A 26,121-nucleotide genomic window follows, 5' to 3' on the forward strand; every position below is an offset into this window, starting at 1 on the left:
TCGGACAGTACAGGGCTGGATTACCTAGGGATATCTGACAGTACAGGGCTGGATTACCTAGGGATATCGGACAGAACAGATCTGGATTACCTGGGGATATCGGACAGTACAGATCTGGATTACCTAGGGATATCAGACAGTATCAGACAGTACAGATCTGGATTACCTGGGGATATCGCACAGTACAGATCTGGATTACCTGGGGATATTGGACAGTACAGGGCTGGATTACCTAGGGATATCTGACAGTACAGGACTGGATTACCTGGGGATATCGGACAGAACAGGGCTGGATTACCTGGGGATATCGGACAGTACAGGGCTGGATTACCTGGGGATATCGGACAGTACAGATCTGGATTACCTGGGGATATCAGACAGTACAGGGCTGGATTACCTAGGGATATCAGACAGTACAAGGCTGGATTACCTAGGGATATTGGGCAGTACAGGGCTGGATTACCTAGGGATATTGGGCAGTACAGGGCTGGATTACCTAGGGATATCGGACAGTACAGGGCTGGATTACCTAGGGATATCGGACAGTACAGATCTGGATTACCTGGGGATATCGGACAGTACAGATCTGGATTACCTGGGGATATCGGACAGTACAGATCTAGATTACCTGGGGATATCGGACAGTACAGGGCTGGATTACCTAGGGATATCAGACAGTACAGGGGTGGATTACCTAGGGATATCGGACAGTACAGGGCTGGATTACCTAGGGATATCGGACAGTACAGATCTGGATTACCTGGGGATATCGGACAGTACAGATCTGGATTACCTAGGGATATCGGCCAGTTCAGGGCTGGATTACCTAGGGATATCGGACAGTACAGGGCTGGATTACCTAGGGATATCGGACAGTACAGGGCTGGATTACCTAGGGATATCGGACAGTACAGGGCTGGATTACCTAGGGATATCGGACAGTACAGGGCTGGATTACCTGGGGATATCAGACAGTACAGGGCTGGATTACCTAGGGATATCGGACAGTACAGGGCTGGATTACCTAGGGATATCGGACAGTACAGGGCTGGATTACCTAGGGTTATCGGACAGTACAGGGCTGGATTACCTAGGGATATCGGACAGTACAGGGCTGGATTACCTAGGGATATCGGACAGTACAGGGCTGGATTACCTAGGGATATCGGACAGTACAGGGCTGGATTACCTAGGGATATCTGACAGTACAGGGCTGGATTACCTAGGGATATCGGACAGAACAGATCTGGATTACCTGGGGATATCGGACAGTACAGATCTGGATTACCTGGGGATATCGGACAGTACAGATCTAGATTACCTGGGGATATCGGACAGTACAGGGCTGGATTACCTAGGGATATCAGACAGTACAGGGGTGGATTACCTAGGGATATCGGACAGTACAGGGCTGGATTACCTAGGGATATCGGACAGTACAGATCTGGATTACCTGGGGATATCGGACAGTACAGATCTGGATTACCTAGGGATATCGGCCAGTTCAGGGCTGGATTACCTAGGGATATCGGACAGTACAGGGCTGGATTACCTAGGGATATCAGCGAGTTCAGGGCTGGATAACCTAAGGATATCGGATAGTACAGGGCTGGATTATTTAGGGATATCGGACAGTACAGATCTGCATTACCTGGGGATATCGGACAGTACAGGACTGGATTACCTGGGGATATCAGACAGTACAGGGCTGGTTTACCTAGGGATATCGGCCAGTTCAGGGCTGGATTACCTAGGGATATCGGACAGTACAGGGCTGGTTTACCTAGGGATATCGGCCAGTTCAGGGCTGGATTACCTAAGGATATCCGACAGTACAGGGCTGGATTATTTAGGGATATCGGACAGTACAGATCTGCATTACCTGGGGATATCGGACAGTACAGGACTGGATTGCCTAGGGATATCTGACAGTACAGGAATGGATTACCTGGGGATATCGGACAGTACAGGGCTGGATTACCTAGGGATATCAGACAGTACAGGGGTGGATTACCTAGGGATATCGGACAGTACAGGGCTGGATTACCTAGGGATATCGGACATTACAGATCTGGATTACCTGGGGATATCGGACAGTACAGATCTGGATTACCTAGGAATATCGGCCAGTTAAGGGCTAGATACCTAGGGATATCGGACAGTACAGGGCTGGATTACCTAGGGATATCAGCGAGTTCAGGGCTGGATAACCTAAGGATATCGGACAGTACAGGGCTGGATTATTTAGGGATATCGGACAGTACAGATCTGCATTACCTGGGGATATCGGACAGTACAGGACTGGATTACCTGGGGATATCAGACAGTACAGGGCTGGTTTACCTAGGGATATCGGCCAGTTCAGGGCTGGATTACCTAGGGATATCGGACAGTACAGGGCTGGATTACCTAGGGATATCGGCGAGTTCAGGGATGGATTACCTAAGGATATCGGACAGTACAGGGCTGGATTATTTAGGGATATCGGACAGTACAGATCTGCATTACCTGGGGATATCGGACAGTACAGGACTGGATTGCCTGGGGATATCGGACAGTACAGGGCTGGATTACCTGGGGATATCAGTCAGTACAGGGCTGGATTACCTAGGGATATCGGACAGTACAGATCTGGATTACCTGGGGATATCAGACAGTACAGATCTGGATTACCTAGGGATATCGGACAGTACAGGGCTGTATTACCTAGCGATATCGGACAGTACAGGGCTGGATTACCTGGGGATATCGGACAGTACAGGGCTGGATTACCTGGGGATATCAGACAGTACAGGGCTGGATTACCTAGGGATATCGGACAGAACAGATCTGGATTACCTGGGGATATCGGACAGTACAGATCTGGATTACCTAGGGATATCAGACAGTACAGGGCTGGATTACCTAGGGATATTGGACAGTACAGGGCTGGATTACCTAGGGATATCGGACAGTACAGATCTGGATTACCTGGGGATATCGGACAGTACAGATCTGGATTACCTGGGGATATCGGACAGTACAGATCTGGATTACCTGGGGATATCAGACAGTACAGGGCTGGATTACCTAGGGATATTGGACAGTACAGGGCTGGATTACCTAGGGATATCGGACAGTACAGATCTGGATTACCTGGGGATATCGGACAGTACAGGGCTGGATTACCTAGGGATATCAAACAGTACAAGGATGGATTACCTAGGGATATCGGACAGTACAGGGTTGGATTACTTAGGGATATCAGACAGTACAGATCTAGATTACCTAGGGATATCGGACAGTACAGGGCTGGATTACCTAGGGATATCGGCGAGTTCAGGGCTGGATTACCTAAGGATATTGGACAGTACAGGGCTGGATTATCTAGGGATATCGGGCTCGCAAAAAAATATATATATCCTCCCTCCCCCCATGTTTAATCAGACCCATGCTGATAGCACTAGGACTATTCCCACACCCCTGGAGTGGTAGGTTTGGGTTAATTTGGTAAAAAAGTATAAATAATTTACCATTTTGTCCATGGTGCTCTACAGGTCCCATTATACACAGACCACCATTATCTGGGCAGGCTGGCAATTGGTACACCACAAGTGTCAACATGCCCTGCCACCCAGGGCTCGCTGGGACCTATAGTGCACCAAGAACAACATGTATATAATACAGACACCAGTTTTAAAATAACATTTATTTTAATCAAAAACACCTTTACAATGCCCTCATACACCTTACCACCTAGATCCATGCTGACACAGCTGGCTTCCTCTTCTGCAAGTATACATCCTCACTTTGATGTAATAAAAAACCATAAGTACTGGCACATGACTAGCTAAGATCATGAGAAATACCCTGGTTATAAAGAGGGGCAGGATATTTATAATTTGTGTGCAACCTGCTTTATAAGTATTGTACTCATACAAATTATTTTATTCACAAAAGGGTTTTATAAATGCTGCTCGGTGTTTTTGTAGTTGTGCGATCCAACATGAGTCACTATGACAATGGTCTCCCTGTTTTTCCCACTATTTTTTTACTGTAAAGAGAAGGGATAAATATTTGTTGTTAGGGGGTTGTTGTTAGCATCAGTGAATTCATTAAGTACATCTTATAGATTTACCCAACTGGAAGCCCTCTCTCACTAGTGCTGATATCACAATTTATTCAGAATCAACAACCTTGCAGTCCAATATTCTATTACCTCTTCCTATTCTTCTATAATCCATGGGGGTCTGTGTGCCTCAGGCCACTGTACATATATATGCCCTAAATTAGATACTTCTCAGTTCTCCTGCCCTAGAGCACAACACTTTTCCTTGGTACATGGGTAATTTATGCACATCAACTACAACAAAAAAACTATTTCTAATGCCATCCTCACTGTCCCCCCAAAACAGCCCAACCTTAGTCTTATACAAATGCAGATTTATGATAAAGGTATCAGTTATCTTTTCTATATTTATGTAGTGTTATTTTTTATTCTGCATAAACAAAACAAAATCCAAGTAAATACAAATATTCTCCCACACTGTAGTACAGAAGGAAATAGAAGAGATGGTAAATATTGCTAACAAATCAGGTCCAGCCTTCAATACACATGAATGTAAGTGAAAGAGCAATGTTTGTCAACAAATAACTGTGTGAGGAATGAAATGTATGGCTGGTTGTAAATGTATGACTTGGATCCCAGCACCCCAAATCTGCAGGGCATGAGTGGCTCTAAATATATCTCCTCTTCCTTCAGACAGTCTCCGATGAGTATTTAGATGGGAAAGGAATGGGCTCAGTGTACATAGAAGTAGCTGTGTGCACCACTCCCTGTGCACGGATTCCAAAGTCACATGGTTTGTGGTTAAAGAGGAAAACTATTTATTGCCTGAGCAATGGAAATAAGCTTCTGTTGGGGAAACTCAAACCAACCATGAGCCTGCTCAGCTATATGGGGTGCATTCACTAGGATCACATAGGAGCAAGTATTTCAAACCTTGTGTACCCCATAACGTAACTAGTAGCTTGCTTTTTCAAACATTAGACCAATAGTTGAGTGAGTTTAAGCCATTTGCAGCTTGGGAAATGGGGATAACCACTGTGTTTACCATACTCACCAGGTGAAGTACGGAACAGAACAAAAGTCAAGGTGGCTGCAGGACAGCTTTTATTTTCCTTTAATGTGCTTCATTTTGTCTTTTTGTTTTTATCCTTTATTTGAAGCACTAATCTACTTTCCCAGTCACAAACACACCAGAGTCAACTTAAGCTGGTTACACATCTACACAATTCACCTTCAGATCTGTGCTCTTCATCTCTCATAACCATCTGCTGAAAAGATTGTGACTCTGTAAACTCTATAGAGATCTGCCTACACTGCTGGTCGTGAGTGCATACACACCAAATCAAACGATACGATGTGCTTTGGTACGATAAAACATGTTTGTGGGAACAGACACACTAATGCGATATCTGACCAAAGGGTCGTTTATCGTGTGATCCACATGATAATTGGATGAAATTACTGTAGTGTGTACCTACCTTTAGTGTGAAGCCAATTAACCTACCATTATGTCTTTGGAGCATGGGGGAACCCACGCAAGTAAGGGAAGACTATACAAACTCCACACACATCGAACTCTGAGGCTGCGCAACAACACTATTCACTTTTATGTTAGTTGCTCTGTCATATTTATGCTCCCAGAGCTATACAAGAGGTGCTGCTATATAGCAAGATATAAACATATGGAGTATGCAATTATTAATAATGGTCAGCAGTTCATGGTCCCAGAATTTTATCTCCTGGAAAGGTCGTATCAATGCGATTAAAATGAATAATCTCCCGTGTTTATTGTATCTCTTTCAAGCCCTTCTGATTCGTATACCTCCTTATGTTTTCATATTTCTTTAATGTAGCACCTCCAAATTCAGAAGGGCGGGTAAGCGCCCACGAGTGCGACTTTGCGTTCTGCAGAGGTCTTCTAGGGGATTGAGCATTCCCAATTTCAAACACTACTCTGCCCAACTTGCTCAATGTGTCTTGTGGTGTAGCTCTATGAGTCTGGGTCTGCATTAAAGCTAAAGGTCTAGGATTACTCTCCCCCACCTCCATCCTCTGGCTTCCACGGGCTCGTCGTCTTCCATTTCTTGGTGATTTGGGATTCCACCACCTGGCTATATGGCTCCGGTCTGCAGCCCTCCCTGATTATCCCTCTTTTTCATTTGCCAGAATTTCCCGCTAACTGGGTGCCATCAGCATTTTTCCTTCTGGCACTCGCGGGTCATCATATTTTTCCATCTCTCACAATACTGTTTTTCCCCAGTGTTCTGACATTTAATCTAAACTTGATATAATATACAAAATACTTTTAACAGTATCTACAGATTCAAAATTTCTGCTCCACTGTTAAACACCGTCTCTCCTCCCGCCTCCTCACCAATGTGCCTCCTCACCAATGTGCCTCCTTACCAATGTGCCTTCTCACCAATGTGCCTCCTCACCAATGTGCCTCCTCACCAATGTGCCTCCTCACCAATGTGCCTCCTCACCAATGTGCCTCTACACCAGCCTCTTCTTCACCATATATTCTGAACTTATCCTCCCTTCTGAGATATTGCGTGACCTATCCTGATGATGACGATGGGTCTGAGATTCGGGAGAATGCGACTTTTAGCTCCATTTGTATAAAAATAAAGGAAAATGTAAATAAAATTCTGGTCCACTGGTACTATGTCCCAACCCGTTTTAAAAAGATAATACCTGACTCCTCCGGTAGATGCTGGCGTGCATGTTCTGTTGAGGTCACATTCCTTCATATTTGGTGAGATTTTCCGAACTGGCCCAAATTTGGTTGGATATTAAACATCTGAATTCCACTATTATTCAGATTGACATCTCATTAGACCCTAAGTTCTTCCTTCTCCCGCTTGGAATTCCTTCTGCCACCCATCATTAGAACAAACCAGCTCAACATATTATATCGGCGGCCACATGTCAAATCGCGGTTGACTAGAAACCGCTCACCCCCTCTTAACTACAGACCGTCATTAACAGGACGTGGCATGTTCATTGTATGGAGTTCATGACTAGTATTATTTGCAACTCTTCTAAATCTTTCAACAAAGTGTGGGACCCTTGGCTGTCATTTTCCCAATTTCATTCTCCCTTTACTTAAAGCAGGTACAATGTCCTTCCTGTGATACTCCTTTACCCTCAACTTCCTCTTTTCTCTAATGCGGTTTAAGCCACACCATCCCGCGCCCCCCCCTTTCCCTTCTCTTTTTTCTTTCTCTTTCTCCTATGTTAAAATAAAAACCTGGTTATTTAACAGAAGATACTTTGCTTTACAATGATACTGACAATCTATCTTTGGCTGATTTTTTCAGTTGTCTTTTGATTAATATTGTGCTGAGATGTTCTTATCTATGTTGTTATGACAATTTATAAATACATATTTAAAAAACAAATAAAAATAATGGTCCGCAGTTTGAACAAGTGATAATGCTGCTGAAAAATACCAACAGCAAAACTGCTGCATCACTCAAATATATACTGTTTGCACCTTTTGGGGGCGTTTTCCATCATTTTCAATGAGTGGACCTATTTCTGGGCTCTAAAATGACCATCTGGCTCCCAGGTTTGTCCTTAACGCCACAGAGGAGATGGACATTTTCATTTAGTCCCTTTCCCACCGAGCTGACAATCTAATTTCACTGAGATAAACTAAACATGCCGAAGGTCAAAAGTGGCAACACTGGAAGTGAACCAAATTTGCAACCTTCAAAATCAGCACAACAGAGATTAAAGTTGCTAAGCGAACTGCTGCCTTTCTACTAAAACATACAAATGTACTGCTTCTATTTGGAGTTCTGGAACGAAACCAATGCAATTCGTACATTTACATACACAAATTATACAATTAACCCTTTACACAAGAGCTGATAATCATTCAATAAAAACACCATGTTTTCATTTGCAAAAAACAGCAATATTTTCAGTTACTATTCCACATTTAGAGTTGAACATTTTCTCATTGAGCGTAGAAGTGCAGCTGCAGGAGGCAATAAAAGGGAACACTTCTACATTGCTGCTCCTCGCCCCCTCTGCACTGCGAGAGTTCCATAGTGAGAATAACATCTGCATATACAGAAATCCACATGTACAGATGGTTATCATTAATTGAAACGGGGCTCTTATATTGCAACCTGATACAACAGGATGGGGGGTTTAACAAGACTGCAATTATACTGAATTTAAACATTCAGAAGTACAGCCCTCTTACTTGTTATGCTAAATACTCAGGAGGTATAGAAATCTATTCTGCTGATATGCACTTGCTGGTTAAAATGCATGCAACCAGACCCAGTTATTGTGTTAAGTAATATGTGGGTGAAATTTGGTATGAGCCTATTACAAAGACCAGTGGAGAAATTAGAAGCCAGCAACCCACAGTGCAGGATGACCACAAGCATACTGCTAAGTTATGGAGGAGTTTTAAATAAAGTAGATCATATACTATGTATGGTAACTGTGCCAAGGCCTGCTTAATACCGCTTGTTATGAAGGGGTAATGGGCGACCTCGAATCGGCTGCAAGCTGGCAGGTGGCTGCCGCTATTGTGTCTGATCGATTTATTTTGATGGGCGGAGTCTGACAGTACCAAAGGGTTGGGAGAAGAAGGAACTTCGGCAGTAGCAGAACATCCAGATGTGTGATACAATGAGTATCAGGTTGCTTATGTCCTTCCAGAAATCTGTTCATATATGGTACTCCCGCCAGAAGTGGAGAAAGAAGCTCCTCCCCAGAATTTTGCTATGCAGTGCCGTAATGTCGTGCTCCGCTCCTGACACAAACTACAAGCAGACTTAGACCTAGGCTGGAAATAACCGCTCCATCGTTGTACATTACACACCTAGGGCTTGATTCATTAAGGAAAGTAAGGCAAAAAAAAATGGAGTAAATGTTCTCCGGGACAAACCATGTTGCAATGCAAGGGGTGCAAATTAGTTTATTTTGCACATAAGTTAAACACTGGCTGCTTTTTCATGTAGCACACAAATACTTCATGACTTTATTTTTACACTAAAATTTAAAGTTGATCTACAACATGTCCTACCCCAACTATAAATCTGTCTACACATTTTAAATTTACCTCCCCCTCCAATGCAACATAGTTTTGCCCAGGTGCAAAGTTACTCTTTTTTTATGCTTTGCTCTCCTTAATGACCCAGGCCCCTAGAGAGGACTCCTGACCCACACTTAGCAGAAGGTATGGTCTTTATCCATATCTGAGCTTTTCAGCCAGTAAAAGATCTGGAACCATCTCTGTATTTGTAATAATTCAGCATAGAAAGATCAATCTCATAGTTACCTAAATGAATGACACAAAAGGAAAGCTGGCAATAATGGGTTAATATTCTAAAACTACCTTCACAAAATCTGATTTCATGTTACAGTTATTTCTAATCAGCAAATCCAAGTTCAGATCCACCAGGGGATCCATATTCATGAGCCTTTGTTCCAAGTGATCAAGTTGCATGGGTGTTTACTTCTATGGCACCAGCATATTGAAGTGAGGGATGATAAAACTAATAATCATAATAAGAATAAAGGGTCATACAAATAAATAAATAAATAAATATATATATATATATATATATATATATATATATATATATATATATATATATATATATATAAAACACAACTGTTCTTTGGGTATCCATTTTTATAAGGCAGAATCTGAGATTGTACCCTGCCTATTTTTGGATGTCAAATGAAGAGAAATGAGGGAAACCCGTCATCAACAATGCAATTTTAACACAGTGATGCCCAACAACGTTTTGAGGACCACCTATTTTGTTACAGTCATTACAGAGAGCCAGAATGACCAAAAATGGGTTCCACATAGTTTATAATGTTGCACCGATTTTGTCAAATATAAATATACAAGTTAACCCGTGTATGATACTCATGCATTCTAGTCAAATCAAGCTACTCAAGGTGTTAAAAAGGTTCTTGTCATGCATTGATTGCCCCGATCGCACCCCCCTGGATCCGCCACTGTACATGTGTGTTCATGAGGTAAAATTACCTCACGAAAATGAGTTTGACCCCTCAACTCGTCAATAATGTCAGTATACCAAATTTCAGCCCTTTTTGAGGGTTTTTTTTCCACACACATTAAGAATTTAGTAGGTCAGTTAACCCGTGCATGATACTCATGCATTCTAGTCAAATCAAGCTACTTAAGGTGTTAAAAAGGTTCTTGTCATGCATTTGGGCCATAGCCCAGGCCTCAACCACAAACCACTCCCCACTGTCACCCCCGGCAACCACCAACCACTCCCCACTGTCACCCCCGGCAACCACCAACCACTCCCAACTGTCACTTCTCCTTCAAGAAATATATATATATATTTTTTAAATCTTTATAAACACTTTTAACAATTAACAAATTAAATTAACAAATTAAAAACATCTTAGTATACCAAATTTCAGCCCTTTCTGAATTTTTTTCCCCACACACACTAAGAATTTAGTAGGTCAGTGTATAACTCCGCCCAGCAGGTAATGCTGCAGCTTGGTTTTATATTTTACACACACAGACAGACTAACACACGCCACTAGACATTTATATTTTATATATATATATATATATATATATATATATATATATATATATCCCCTTCTTTTAGTACATCAGGGTAATGTATAAGAACATGGTAATAAAATGTTATTAGTGACCACCGATGGCCAGCCATTCATTTATTAACCTGGTTCTGATGTGATGGTGTGGACAGATTGCAGAACATTGTAGAGGGTCTCTGTGAATGCAGGTATCTCAGTGATCTATCAAGTAAAATAACAGTTATACATGATATCTGTACTATGTTAAATCCCTGAGACAACCTGCACACATAGGAGCCCTGAACTCATGAAACCACCAAAGACCTTGTACATTTTGCTGAATGCTCCTTCTTGCTGCAATACATTGCTGAATTATCTATTCCAATCAAATGTAATAGGCTTTCCCTGAGAATGTTTAGTGACATGTGACACAATGTGATGTCTGGCAAGTGTGTATTTGAGCAAGGCTCATACCTGGGTCTATCAACACTGCCGCTCCCTACCTACTACACACCGCTAACAAAACATGCCTGGTGTATGTAAACAAACATAGGAATGTACTCTGAATGAGATAGTGACAGACAGTATCAAATAGTATATCCGATTTACTTGTGAATGAGCTGAGAGCAAACAGATAATTACACAGCCAGTGCCAAAGGTACTGTGACAGTGTGAGTGTACAGCTAGACTGCCAATTGTCCACTGGACACAGAGCTGGGAAAGCAGTCTGATTCCTTAATAGGAGAAGGTTTCCCAGGTCAATTTAATGTCAATAACAGATTTCTAAAGGTTGGGGTCTTATTGTAACTGCAACCTAGCGATCCTATGTAAACATGGACATGCAAATCAAGTAAGTAAAACTGAGTAAACTCCCCTCTTTGCTATACCTGGAATACATGTTGGAGGGGATGTCCCCTTTTTCAATTCAGAGAAGCCTTTAAGATTAATAATATGACTAACCCACATTGCCCATATAACTGGGCTGAATTTAGGATCCAGAGAGACACTTCTGGGAGGCTAATAAAAGATGTGGTCATAAAGATGTATATACCAGACCCAAAAGAGAGGGAGCTGAGAAGGCAGTGGATATTGCAGCAGAAGAAAGCCAAATTCTTGCTCAGATTACACGTCCTATCAGCTATCCTTGAATGCTTGCTGATCATACATGAGACAAACCACAATACTGCAATTACTTGTACATAACATCAGCACATGACCTTACACACAAGCTGATCACAGTCATCTTCCGACGGCATTTAACAACATGCCCGATAGTAATATATTGGTTTTCATCAAATTATTATTTGTTTACTTGTTTGTTGTTAAATACATGAGTCAGATGAGCACACTTCCCTTCTGTAAAGACTTGCAAACAAATGAATTAAAAAGCCATATACATTTTACACTACCAACGTGCCTCCATAAAAAAAGCAATGTCTGACGCGGGAACCCAAAACTGGAAGAAAAAAGTTGTTTACTCTGTATTTAGCACCAGTAACGCCCCGCCCCAACTGATGGAACAAATTAGCCAAACAACCTGAAAAATGGATCACTGATCCAAAATATTATTATTACCACACTTTATTTATAGAGCACCAATCATATTACACAGCGCTGTACAGTGAATATATAGTCACTCACATCGGTCCCTGGCCCATTGAGCTTAAATTCCCTACCGTACAAACACAGACTAGAGTCCATTTTTCTCAGAAGCCAATAACTTACCTTTACAGTTTTGGACTGCAAAAGGAAACTGGAGAACCGCAAATATGGGGAAACATACCTACTCCAACCAGATAGGGCCCTGGTTAGAATCAAACTCATGACTCCAGCTTTATGAGGCAGTAATGCTAGTCACTGTGCTGGCCACCCATATGGTGAGGGGCACATGGGCCAGGCACAAAAAAGTTAAGAACATAATATGGGAAAAAGCATGGTGGTCATCAGATGCACTGAGGTGCCTCACTAAAAATAGTTCCATGCACTGCTTAATTTCAAGACTACATCACCCATGCCATGCCACTAGTCCTACCTATTTTGAGCCTAGTCACTTTGTTATTTTGTCCAAACCTAGAAATGCGTAAAGGTGTAAACTACGCCACTTAGAGGTGTGTAAAAATCAAATTCTATTGCTGGGAGAAAAAGGAGTCTGTGTGCATAACTGCACGTTGCTAACCAGTAATGACAGGTCAATTGAACAAAAGAAGGCACTTAACATCACAAAACAACATTTACACTGCTCTTTTGCATGTCGTAAATGAGCCTTATTGAATTGTCTTGATTGAGATGAATGGACAACCACAACAGAAGAGAAGTGACTGTTACAGAAGCTGGAGAAAGTAGTAAAAACCTCCATCAAAGCCACTAGAAAAAAAGACACAACCACCTCTTTTTTCTGGCGGTTTTTCCAGCGGTTTGTCAAACTGCAGCTTAGTAAATCTGGCTGTTTATAGTTTGATCAGTGGTCAATAAAGAAATTTAGAAGTGGCAGTATGAAAAATGCAATTGGAATGTAAGTGAATGGAATGTGACAGTCTTACAATGAAGGCAGTAGGAGAAGTGGCGGTATGACATACCACCGTATATATACCCCCACTTCCACCACTGTATATATAATGTAAGTGAATGGAATGTGACAGTCTTACAATGAAGGCAGTAGGAGAAGTGGCGGTATGGCATAACACCGTATATATACCCCCTCTTCCACCACTGTATATATAATGTAAGTGAATGGAATGTGACAGTCTTACAATGAAGGCAGTAGGAGAAGTGGCGGTATGACATACCACCATATATATACCCCCACTTCCACCACTGTATATATAATGTAAGTGAATGGAATGTGACAGTCTTACAATGAAGGCAGTAGGAGAAGTGGCGGTATGGCATAGCACCGTATATATACCCCCACTTCCACCACTGTATATATAATGTAAGTGAATGGAATGTGACAGTCTTACAATGAAGGCAGTAGGAGAAGTGGCGGTATGGCATAGCACCGTATATATACCCCCACTTCCACCACTGTATATATAATGTAAGTGAATGGAATGTGACAGTCTTACAATGAAGGCAGTAGGAGAAGTGACGGTATGGCATAGCACCGTATATATACCCCCACTTCCACCACTGATTTTGATCATGCTAAAAAGCGTGATGGCAGTCTGTAAAACTGGTGGTTTGTTAAAGTGTGGCTTTCAGCCTCTTAACTGGCAGTCCGGCCTGTACTAAATCTGGCGGTTTTAAAACTACTGGGAAAAAACACAGAAATCTGGCGGTTTCAATAAACCGCCCTTTGGTAAATCCAGCCCTAAGTATGGATTTTAACCACTTAGTAGAATATGGAACAATTAGACAGATAGCGACCAATACTGGGCACCAAAGTAGGACATGCTTCCTACCAACTGCTGTGTTTACATAACTGCAAAATAATAGAGACGTTGATTTTCTAGGGCTATAAATCCTAAGGACACTTCCTTCCTTTGTGCAGCCCTAGTGTTTTAGTAGCAGAAGCTATGGGCTCAAATGATTTGTGTCTTAGATAAATGAAAGCATCTGATTTAGAAAGACTGGCAATCCCTTGAACTGGATTATACGTAAGGTAAAGAATGGCTAAATTCCAGCTTTACAACTGTACTATTTTCAGCGCTAAGCCCGATCAACCCTCTCACATATACATGTACTCACATGCCCTGATTTCCCAGGCCACTTTTGCAACATGCAGATTATGTGTCTTCCTTACAGAAAGACTTCACTGCTCACATGTTGTGTCTTTCTTTCACACATGCAAATGAGTCCATTTAACTTAACACTGTTTACAGTAGCAATAACATAGCTACACACAGCTGCTAAGAAACTGTCAGGGGTTAACTACACATTTAAGAAAGATGTGCAATTGTCACTGCACAAATAGACAACAAAGTCAAACTTTATTGCAACACCACCGAAATGCTACTACTGCAAATGTAACTATACAAACTATGACACCATATATGTCCATTATTTTGGGGGGGTTAAAGGATTTCAAAGCAAAAAGGTACCTATTTTAAATATATTTTGTATAATAGCCTCTTCAACAAATATTGCATATGTAGCCTATTCCTCTATTTATAACTTCTATGGAGCAATTAAAGAAATTATATATGGCACACTACAGAAACATAGATGGAGAGATTAGATGAACTAAAAGAAAGTGTATATAAAGAGGATGCAATACACAATAGAGATGGGCTATATGTGGAACAATAACAGGAACTATTGGTAGCATTTATATAGAGAAACTGGGAGTAGTATGACGCATCTCATCACAGGAATTGGTGGTGGAGGCTTAATTTGTGGTTATAAGTAAGTTTTTAGCACTATTATGCAGGCCAAAAGCAGAAATTGTACACTTACATGAAGCAGTAGAAAAGTTAAAGGGCTTTAAATGAGTGCTTGCATTATACTAAACTAGAAGGAAAGATGAAGATTACAGAATTGTATTGACAAACGGATATTAAGAGTATTAAATAGTTGTACTACCCAAAATAATGGTTTAAAGGGAGAAGTATATATATATGTGTGTGTATGTATATCTATCTATGTCACTTTAATAGGCCCTGTCACAATGTTTGCACCAACTCTTCTCAACTCAATATATACACCACCTAGCACATCTGTAAATCTGTTTGTTCTCCTTTAATGCTAGTGTACTATAAGTTTAAGTTTTCACTATTCCTTGGCCCAGTCACTATGTTTGCACCAACTCTTCTCAACTCATATCATGATAGTTTAGTAAACAGTCATTATGACTGCATTTGATATTGTTGGCAATTAACTAGGAATGTCATCCTCACGTTAGAATATGAAATGTGCTGTATGTATGTTAAGGGCAGAATGCACAAAGTATTCCCAGTGGCACTGATCAATCATTAAATCCCCCCCTTCCTGTCCCAACAGCAAGAAAGGCTGATGTGGCAGAGAGGTGCTCCCAGCCCTCACCTGGGGATGGTGATGCACTTGGTGCTGATGCTCTGGGTAGCCAGTGCTTTCTCCAGCTCGTCCAGCTGTCCAGTCTTCTTCAGCTTTTTCACAAGACTTTTCACCGCCTTCTCGCACCACTTCTCCTCCTGGCCATTCTGCTCTCCTTTCTTCCAGCCCAGCAGCCTCTTAACTATTGGGGGAGTGAAGGGCAGAATGGAGGACATGACAGCCCCCCAAAAGGAAGAGGTGCAGGATAGAGAGGGAAGAAGAAGGGGTGCAGGAGGGGGTCACTGTCACTCAGACACACTCTTCTCACTGTCACACTCGCACTTTGGCTGTCACTAGTGCTCTGTCACCCCTCTCCCTGCAGTGCCCACACTTTCTCACCCTCTGCAGTGCCCACACTTTCTCACCCTCTGCAGTGCCCACACTTTCTCACCCTGCAGTGCCCACACTTCCTCACCCTCTGCAGTGCCCACACTTCCTCACCCTCTGCCTAATTCTCTGTCCCTCTTCACTTCTAACTTTTTCATCCCCCTCAACCTAACCGCGTCACCACCCCTCCCTCTGCTAGTATTCCTCCACCCATGCCACCGGTCACTCCCACCTTGTCCCGCAGACACCCCTGTAGCCCCGCCCAGCTCAGTGACGCCCCTATTCTTTGCAGATCAGCGGCCAGAGGCTACTGAATGTAAAAGGGCAGGGCAGGCGATGATTGACAGGGCCAGATAGATCCATCCGCCCGGTGACGGGGCTCTGTGGTCACTTTCCCGTGCGTGGGAGAAACTGAACAGTGTGTTGTTGTCACTGATTGTACTAGTGAGATATCCCCGCACTACTAGTAGTAGATACACAGCAGCTCCCCCGTCACAGTTACCATCTCACATCAACGTGTGTGTTTAAGAGCCAATGTTTTCATCGTACGGGGCGGGGGTTTACATTACATTCATGGGACTTTCACATACATATATACATTATCACGGGCTCAAAATTGTTCCTAGAGCTTTGTGTTACTGATTTACATGCCAGCTGCCTTTTTTCGATTTTTGTCTGAAATGTGTATTGCATCTTCACTTACGAAGTGTCCCTACTTTTTCTCCTGTAGATATATATGTATAAGCCAGAGCCGAAACTTAGAATTCAGTGGCGCACGCAGGGGGGGTTTCTGAGTCTCCAGAACCCCCCTTCCTGCGCTAAGTGGCCGCCATAGCGGCACTATCCTATACAGCAGCCGCGGCGCTGTCAAAGAAGCACCGCCACGGACGCTTCTTTGACAGCGCCGCGGCTGCTGTATAGGACAGCGCTACCGTTACGAGCGCGCATGCGCAGCAGCTCTCGTGTGGTTTTTTTGGGTTGGGGGGGGGAAACCCCCACCTGATAATCCTGCGTGCGCCCCTGGAATTCTAGCGCCTGGGGCGAGAAAGATAAATGCCGCCCCCCTAGCCCTCAATTTTAACTAAATTAACCTAAAATACTGCTAAATTGCATCCCCCTTCAGCGTTGCGCCCTGGGCAGTCGCCCCTGTCGCACAGCACTAGTTACGGCCCTGGTATAAGCTCACCAACTGGTTCCAAAAAGCAGCTGTAGCTCTAATATTCAATGTCAAATTATTAACTTTGTGTAATGGGATCTTTGGTAGTTTTACCTGTTTGTTGTGAGGTCTGTGTTCAGGGCCAGCAGAAGCATTGTGGGCGCCCTAGGCTGTGCCCCCCCCCCCCTCAAAATGTGTTGCATCTACCCCCTTAGAGATGCCAGTCCACAAACACCGCTTCCATGAGCGGGCAGGAAGGGTCAGGACGACATCTCCTTCCTTCAGTCTCAGAAAATGGCAATGCACACAGGGTTGGCGCTAGCAATTGGCAAACCTAGGTGGCTATGATTTCACTACCCAGCCATGGCTGACAAAAGCACTTAGTGGGCCCTAGACGGTGCCTACTCTCTCAGGATGAGATGCTTCTTCCTTGGAGATGGAGCCTTCACCCCACAGATCTGTGTGTAATATCATAGTTAGTACAAAAACATCATGTTTTGTTATTTATATGAGCGCCGCAGTTGGTACTAGTGCCACATGACACAAAGGATGAGCTGTTTAGAATACTGTCCTACATCCTCTACTGTTCTCCAATATTTATTTTATCCTGCCCTCTGCCTACACACCTCCTTCACAAACAGCTGTGAGGCGGGGATTTCCCAGTGTGGACAGCTCGGTCAGCAGTGCCAGCTGTTGGTTGGGCACCCGGTCTCCCTGTTTACTCTAAAAACACATAACTGAATTCCTGTATTGACAGGCTGGCAGAATTCATGTCAGAGCAGTTCCTAAGTTTCAAATGGTGCCCGTATAATTAACAAGTACCAAAATAACTATCTGTTCCTTTTAAGACTGACTAACTGCTCAGTGCCAGTGTATTTACTGATGGCCAAATTATAACTTCGGGGCATGAGTAAAAATATAAAATACTACTAAATTAGGCATAACATGGATCATACCAGAGATTTGGGCCTGAATAGTTCGAGTCCACTCAATTTGATTACTCATTTAATTTTACTATACATTTTCATAGTCCATAAATAATGAAAGTAAAATATTCCAGTTCGCTGTAACTTTGTATAAAGTTGTCAATACATTTTTCCAGGATAGCCATTCCTGACAACTGTTGCTCTTGTACTCTGCTGGATGGAAAATCATCTATCCCATTTGTGTTTGCTGTTCAAGATGATATTTGCTAGATGTCAAATTATAATGTATTCCATAGTGGTTAATTCATGTTAGGAGATATAGGGACACATTTATCAATGTTCGGCAATAATGAACAATAGTTATCGATCCTTATCGCATGGATAAGGTTGAACTATTTCTCAAATTTATTAAAAACGGATCACAGAAACAGCAGTTCCGATAAACTGCTGTTTCTGTGATACCCCGCCTCTTCGGAACGCGATGTCCACGGATCTCCTCCAGGTCCTCTTCATTCTTCTTTACACTGGAATTGCGCATGTGCAGTTCGAAAAACTGCACATGCGCAAAAAAACATCCCCGCTATAGTTGCAGAGATACTGCAACTATAGTTGCAGAGAGAGCGGTGAATGACTGGGAAGGAACATGTGATCCCTCCACACATGCGCTGTCCAGCTCTGCTCTTCGGAGCAGAGCTGACAGCACTGAAATCTGACAATTATGATAATGTACGCCAGCTTCATTATTTATTCATATATATTTATTAATCGCAAATGCTATTAATTTATTGCTGGGGATTTTTGGAGGGAGGGAAATAGGTTTATTTATTAATTGGGAATACTGTTAATTTAATGTTTGAACTGGTTGGAGGGAATAGGTCTTTTTATAAAATATGTATGCTATTAATTCCATATCAGGGCTGGTTGGAGGGAAATAGATCTATTTATCAAATGTGAATACTATTATTTTAAAGTTGGAGCTTGAGGGAAGCCTAATTAATAAATGTGGGGACTGATTGTAGTTTTCTAAGTTTCATATACCCAACTTTTTTCTAATTAGGGCCTCCAACAATCCAGGATCCAGACAAGCAGCAGCTGACCTAAAGACACCAGCAGCCACAGGTAGTGAAAGTGACAAGAACAGGTAGGAGAGAGCAGGACACTCTGCCAACAATCCTGAAGCAGTCCCGAATTTGGTTGACTGTCTTGCTTAGTCAGGATTTGGTCCGACTGCAAGGACAGGTGGGAGATATGTCCCGCTTTACACTGTACTGCTCATGAAGGGGGAGCTGTGTGTGCCTAACAGTAGTGCACACAGTATTGCCTGTGTATTTGTCTAAATTTTGTCTAAAATGATAACCATATTACATCATAGGGGTTCCCCAGTGTAAAGTACCCCGTGCCCCACAGAGCCTTAATCCAGCCAGAGCGGTGAGTGACAGGGAGGGATCATGTGATCCCTCCACACAAGCGCTGTCCAGCTCTACTCTTCGGAGCAGAGCTGACAGCACTGAAGTCTGACAATCATGATAAGCTGGCGTACATTATCAAGACAAGTTACCGAAAAAAATTTTTTTTCGGAACTTGTTAGATTGCGGCTGGGAGCAGTCATCATACTGTAGAATGGTGACTGCTCCCAAATACGAAAAAGGAATGCAAAGCAGGAGATATCCACGATATCTGCTGCAATGTACCCTTCTTAAATATGCGGGACACACTCTGGGACCTGGATTTCACGGTAAGTGCACAATAGTGCACTATCACTATTTCTTAAATATGCCCCATAGTCTTTGATGGCTTGCTAATGTACAACACGTATTCACGTAAGTAATAGGGGTGGGGGGAGAACTGTGTTACTACGGTTGGAAAAATGTGTTACAAGGGAAGAATGGGAGAGAACTGTGTTGCAGAGATGAGGGGGGCCAGATTTGTTACATGCAAGGAGCATGACATGCCCCCTTTTGTGACGTGACCATTCCGCCTACCTGGCAGGCTTTGCCTCCGCTAGAGTGCCCACATTTCTTTCCTTCTGGGGACTTTTTAACAATGTTGATTGAAATGACAGATATTTTACATTTTAACTCAAGTTAAGCTTTACTGCGGACCCTTCAAATGACTGCAATCTGTCAATGTGGCCCTTGGACACCCTTTGCCGAGAGGTACTTATACCCAATATTTTCATTGACTAATGTTATTACATACTTGCTAACATTTACATCACATTGCAGGGGTGGGGTGGGGCTATGATGACGTGAATTGCATCATCAGGCTCCACCTTCACCCACTTAAATACTGAAGTGGGGGGATCCAGGAAGGAGGCCTGTTACTCCAGCATCCGAGAGGCTCCCCGAAATGAAAGAGTCTCCCAGTCGTTCCAGGAGATTGGATAAGTCTGTGTCATCATAACCTATCCTACGTGATACAGTTACAGGTGGCTCACATTAGTGGTTTTCACGTGTGTGAATTCTATAAATATTTGATTAATTAAAGCATATTATAAATTCTGAGAAAATATTTCTCAAAGACTACTTTAACCCTATCTGCCCTGAAACTCGGTGAAAGTGCATTGTCTCTAATGTCCACTTTAGATAAGTGTTTTGATGCATTTTTAATGACTCCCTTATGAATCAGGCCCTTTGGGGCGTATTCAATTGTGAGCGTTAACACTGAAAAACGAGCGCTCGAAAAATATTACCGTTTATACAGTAATATTGCGTGCGAAAAGCGTTAATACGGTAGTTTACTCGCAGAATTTCAGCTCGCAGCTCAGGGAGCAGCGAGCTGAAATTCCGCGAGTAATTACCGTATTAACGCTAAGATTTTTCGAGCACTCGTTTGTTAGCGTTAACGCTATCAATTGAATATGCCCCTTTATGTCCATGTACTGACCTCAAAAGATGTGTCTGGCTCTGAAGTAGTAGCGTATGCACCATGTTTGCAGGAGTGGTACTTACACTACAATCCAGAGTGTACAAGTGCGTATAGCGGGAAGATCGCTTATTAGCGAATGTACAGTGCAGTACATACTGTCTTTATGAATATAGAATACTCCAAATTAATAAAGGACTCTTTACATCATATTATACTGGAATACATAAATGTCACATTAATACTGTAATTATGGTGTACTGCCATGTCCCCATTAGGAACTCTGGGTTTATTTGGAACATGATTATTACTACCTTATTATGTTTTCATTGTCTATGGATTGGCTATTGACAATGTTATGTGACTTCCCCATCTGTAACCAATAAACATTATTGCACCTTTACTATTAACATCTTTTTAGATATGTACTCTTCTGTCACTGCAAAACAAATACCTCACATAAATCATACTGTTTACTAAGAATACATTCACTCCATTTGAATAAAACCATAGAAATTATCTTCAAGAAAACAGCGAGATGTGAAGAAAAGAAAATCTTTATTCATATTTTTTAAAATTAATTAATTTGTTACTTTTTAAAAGTTTTCTACCAGGAAGTCAAAGTACTAGACCATGTTGCCCAGGTAATCATGCAGAGCCAGATTAAGGGGGAAAGGGGCCACTGGAGGCACAGGTCTTGGGCCCCCCTCTGGACCAGATACCAACAGGGGAGAGTGTGGTACTTGGTGGCTGGCCCCTCTTCCGGGACCAGCCACCTTCCTTCATTTGGCCACGGATCATATGATCTGTCCCTTCCCCTATCCCCATAAGAGACTGGTGTTACATGGGACATGGACATGACAAGTGCCATCCCATGTGTGCAGAGGTACAAGAGAGGCAGACAGAAGAGTCTGCCTCTCTATAACAGCGCGGTTGGAACAAGGTAAGTGTGAGGGAAGACAGGGGGGTATGTTAATATAATGTGTGATGGAAATGAGTGTGGGTCATAATATAATGTGGGTGGGAAGTAGGCTATTTATTCAATGGTGGAGTGTTAGTGGGGGTTAATTATTTAATGGGAGCTGTTTTATTTTTGGGGTGATGGTGGGGCAATTTAATTTATTCGGCTATTTAATTTAATAGTGGGGCCTATCAATTTAAGATGGGATGATGGGACTTTTATTAAATATGAATGCTATTAATTCCATATCAGGGATGGTTGGAGGGAAATTGATCTATTTATCAAACGTGAATACTATTATTTTAAAGTTGGAGCTAATAAATGTGGGGACTGATTGTAGTTTTCTATTTTCTAGTTTCATGTACTCAACTTTTTTATAATTAGGGCCTCCAACAATCCAGGATCCAGACAAGCAGCAGCTGACCTAAAGACACCAGCAGCCACAGGTAAAGTGACAAGAACAGGTAAGGAGAGAGCAGGACACTCTGCCAACAATCCTGAATCTGGTGGGGCAGTCCCGAATTTGGGTGACTGTCTTGCTTAGTCAGGATTTGGTCTGACTGCAAGGACAGTTGGGAGATATATCCTGCTTTACAATGTACTGCTCGTGAAGGGGGAGCTGTGTGCACCTAACAGTAGTGCACACAGTATTGCCAGTGTATTTGTCTAAATTTTGTCTAAAATGATAACCATATTACATCAGAGGGGCCCCCCAGTGTAAAGTACCCTGTGCCCCACAGAGCCTTAATCCAGCTCTGTAACCATGTATGGTATGTACAGTGTTTGTTCCCGTAGGCCATCTGCCTTCTCCAGGTTGGAGGGAATTGCTTTTCAGCTGTGGATGGTAAAAAGAGAACGTATTAGTGTTGTAATAATCATTTATTTGCACTAATTAAACTTTCCATAATTACACACAACATACATAATTTTGGTGAATAGGGTTTGTAGGTTTTTTTTGTTGTTTTTTTTTGTTTTGCTTACATCCTTTTGGGTTATAGGTAAGAAGGAGGAAGAACAGAAGTTTCTTTATTTAGGTGCACAGAATCCTCTATGACTTGTCATTTTACTGAACATGTATTAGAACCATCCTTTGTTAAAATATAACCTTTATTGACATATTTATTTAAAAAAGCAAAATATAGAATAAAAATGTGCTCATAAAAAGTGATCTTAATAAAATGAGCTGGATGCACTATAATCCCGTACCTATATACTCCTGATTCATGGACTATATGGTATGAAGATATAGTTTAATTTAACCTGCAGTTGTATGGAGGGGTCAATTAAATATATGACCTGCAGTTGCAAGAGATGTAATTGACTGCTTCATTTATTTGCATATATATATATGTGTATATGGTAGAATCTATATATAGTAGTCTCCAGTCCGTATGATAGCAGGTCTGGATATCTTATTACAAAAGATTAAATGGTATTAAACCACCCACCTCTTCTGGTATCTTATATATTAATTTAGTCAGAGTACACACACCCTTCCAATGAATATAAATAATAATGTGATCAGTACATACTCCAGCTGTCAGTGGTTCTTATAGATCTCATCTAAATATTCTCGGCAAATCTCGCTCCTAAATGCACAGAAATTATGGGGTGTGACTTGCTAACTGCCTCCTAATCCCCTCTATCTTTGGGTATATCGGGGTATAAATTGCAAGATTAAGTTTCTTCAAGTAAAAGGATTATGTGTCTCCAGCGGTAACGCCGACGCGCGTTTCGCTGTGTTGCTTATTCAAGGTTGGAGAGAATTGCTTTTCAGCTGTGGAGGGTAAAAAGAGAACGTATTAGTGTTGTAATAATCATTTATTTGCACTAATTAAACATTCCATAATTACACACAACATACATAATTTTGGTGAATGGGGGTTTCTAGGGTTTTTTTTGTTGTTTTTTTTTGTTTTGCTTACATCCTTTTGGGTTATGCAATCGTCAATTATAGGCATATGCTGCAAAGCAACAATTAGACAGAGCAACACTTTATAGAGCATTAAGTCTTTTCCTGCACCCAGAATATGCGGAATCCTCTATGAATTACACTACTCGCACACATTTGTTCTACATGTCTCTTACAGAATGCTATTGAGGTGTACATTTCCCCCAGACTTGTTTCTGTAAGCAATCACTGATTTTTATTTTTTGAAGGTGGGGGAGTGGACAAAAAGGTGAATTTCAATTAACCCCAATTAATGCAAACACCTATATACTCTATAAAGTTACACCTATGCATTCAATTACTTTGACCAATATTTTGTCATCTACACTGTAATACCTACATAAACAAACGTGGTTTTCAATAGGATAAGAAGCTACATTTATTTACCTTCAGATCCCCCCTTGCTGGGCCAGCCACTTCTAAGGCTTCTATTGCCTCCTCCTTCTTCTGGGGAACGTCCTCTGTCCCCTCACCCAATCAGAAGAGAGTAGGTAATGGTGCCGGTTGTCATCAACAGTGTGTACCTGCTCCTGTCCTCTAGCAGGTGCGAAGGATACGGCTCCTAACAGGCCTATATGCCCTTCCGTGTTGGTGTGCAACAGCTGCATTTGCGTGTACACGCCCTTACTGTACTTGGCCTACATTAGACTGCCCTTCCCTCCCCCATGCTGCCTTTACATTCATAAGGAAGTGTAGGTGTCAGATGTCTGCATGTGTGCATATGCTTGCATCCTCTTTGTGCATATTTGGGCCATTTGCGCAAACTGGCGTAAGCTCAACTCAGCATCAGGCCAAACACGGTTAATTTTCCTTTACATTAATGCATTAAAATGATATGACAGTCAGTACCTGATTATCCAATAGGCTACAGCGAGACGTATAATCTGAAAAAGAAACCGGATTTTAAATTAAGGATGAGTTCATCTTTACCTACTGCGTATTGTCCTGGCATGGAAGCTGAAGGGGCACTACAAGGGTATCAGCCTGAAGCAGGCCCTGATCACAGATTTTACAACACAATGATATGGACTACAGCATTATAATCCATTGTTTCTATCTTTAATGTGCTTTCATACATTGATTAATGCTGTTACAAAGAATAGAGTGAAAGTATTTAGGAAGTAAGAAATCACCTGCCTTGATACACTGTGACTTCAGAGTCATGGTTTTTATTGCATAGAAGGGGACAATTACTCACCAGTGGGTGGTTATTATGTAGATTGAAAAGTCTCACAATATGTAAGAATGTATTAGCTCTGATATAATGGACCCAAGGTAAAGTTCTCCTAATCCCAGGTAGTTTCCGCTAAACCTCCAGTCAGGCTGTCAAAAGCCTACACAACCACAAATGCAAGTTCCAGACAATTTGTAAATACAGGATAAGGCTAGACAAAAATAGAGAAATCAGGAATAGATCAGGCATTTTTTATTTATTAAAGAACAAATAAAACTGCGTTTACAAGATTAAGAACATATAAGATATGAGCACTGGGCTGCTCCTCACCAACAGAAGGAAATCTGGACTAACTAATACTTCGTACTCCTTGTACGTGTTTTGAGTAGGTTCAACAGGTCACAATAATACGCATAAAGAAAGTGCTTTTTGATGTGCTTTTTAAAAGATGAAAATCACTTGATCTATTTTCGATTTCTTTATTTTTGTCTAGAGCTCTCCTATACTGTTATTCAGTTTATTTATGTAGCCAAACTGGGTAGGGAGTTCATTACATATTTACAAAAATACTGTACAGGGAATATTTTGCAATACAGGTAAATTAATGCAAGAGCATTGATAGGCAATTATTAAACATTTTACAATTGTGTTTAAATTTGTTGTTAAAAACAATTCTAATGCCAGTGTGTATAAGACTTTACAGTGGTTCCTGCTATAAAGTGTCACTAGCAACTAATCCATTCCATTGCAGCTATACTCAATGTTCCAGGCTATAATGTCCTATATATCCGCAGCCTTGTGACTATTCTATGCATTTACACTGTCCCTCTTTTTCGGTGTTGACCAAATATTTATTACAACTTCTCTTATGTATATAAGATGCAATGCTTGCTATCTTTTCCGATTTCTGAATATTTATTAAAGATGGGCATTTACAAGACAATGGAGATCATACCTATGTGCAATGAACATGTCATGATATAGGTTCTAGTGAACCAATACCTTTCTATACTACACTGCTGGCAATGTGCCTACATGTATCTGCTGTATACCATACTGTTCCTTCAGATGTTGGCATCTATGCATTTGGGCTGTCACATCTTCCTGTCTGATTAGGATGTCCTTCATTCAATCAC

General features: G+C 41.8%; 2 protein-coding genes across 2 annotated transcripts in view; both read right to left on the reverse strand.

Annotated features, from left to right (window-relative positions):
* The window catches only part of SMAD3 (SMAD family member 3), a 75,557-nt gene extending 59,415 nt beyond the window's left edge, over positions 1–16,142 (reverse strand). Inside the window, exon 1 of the mRNA XM_075207581.1 lies at positions 15,596–16,142. Within this exon, the coding sequence (XP_075063682.1) occupies positions 15,596–15,801 (206 nt within the window). The 5' untranslated portion in view covers positions 15,802–16,142. The remainder of the gene's footprint in view (positions 1–15,595) is intronic.
* Positions 1–26,121, reverse strand: part of IQCH (IQ motif containing H) — a 438,281-nt gene that overhangs the window by 159,036 nt on the left and 253,124 nt on the right. The gene's annotated exons all lie outside the window — the stretch shown is intronic.

Source organism: Mixophyes fleayi, chromosome 4 (genome assembly GCF_038048845.1).
Source record: "Mixophyes fleayi isolate aMixFle1 chromosome 4, aMixFle1.hap1, whole genome shotgun sequence".
Lineage (NCBI taxonomy): Eukaryota > Metazoa > Chordata > Amphibia > Anura > Limnodynastidae > Mixophyes > Mixophyes fleayi.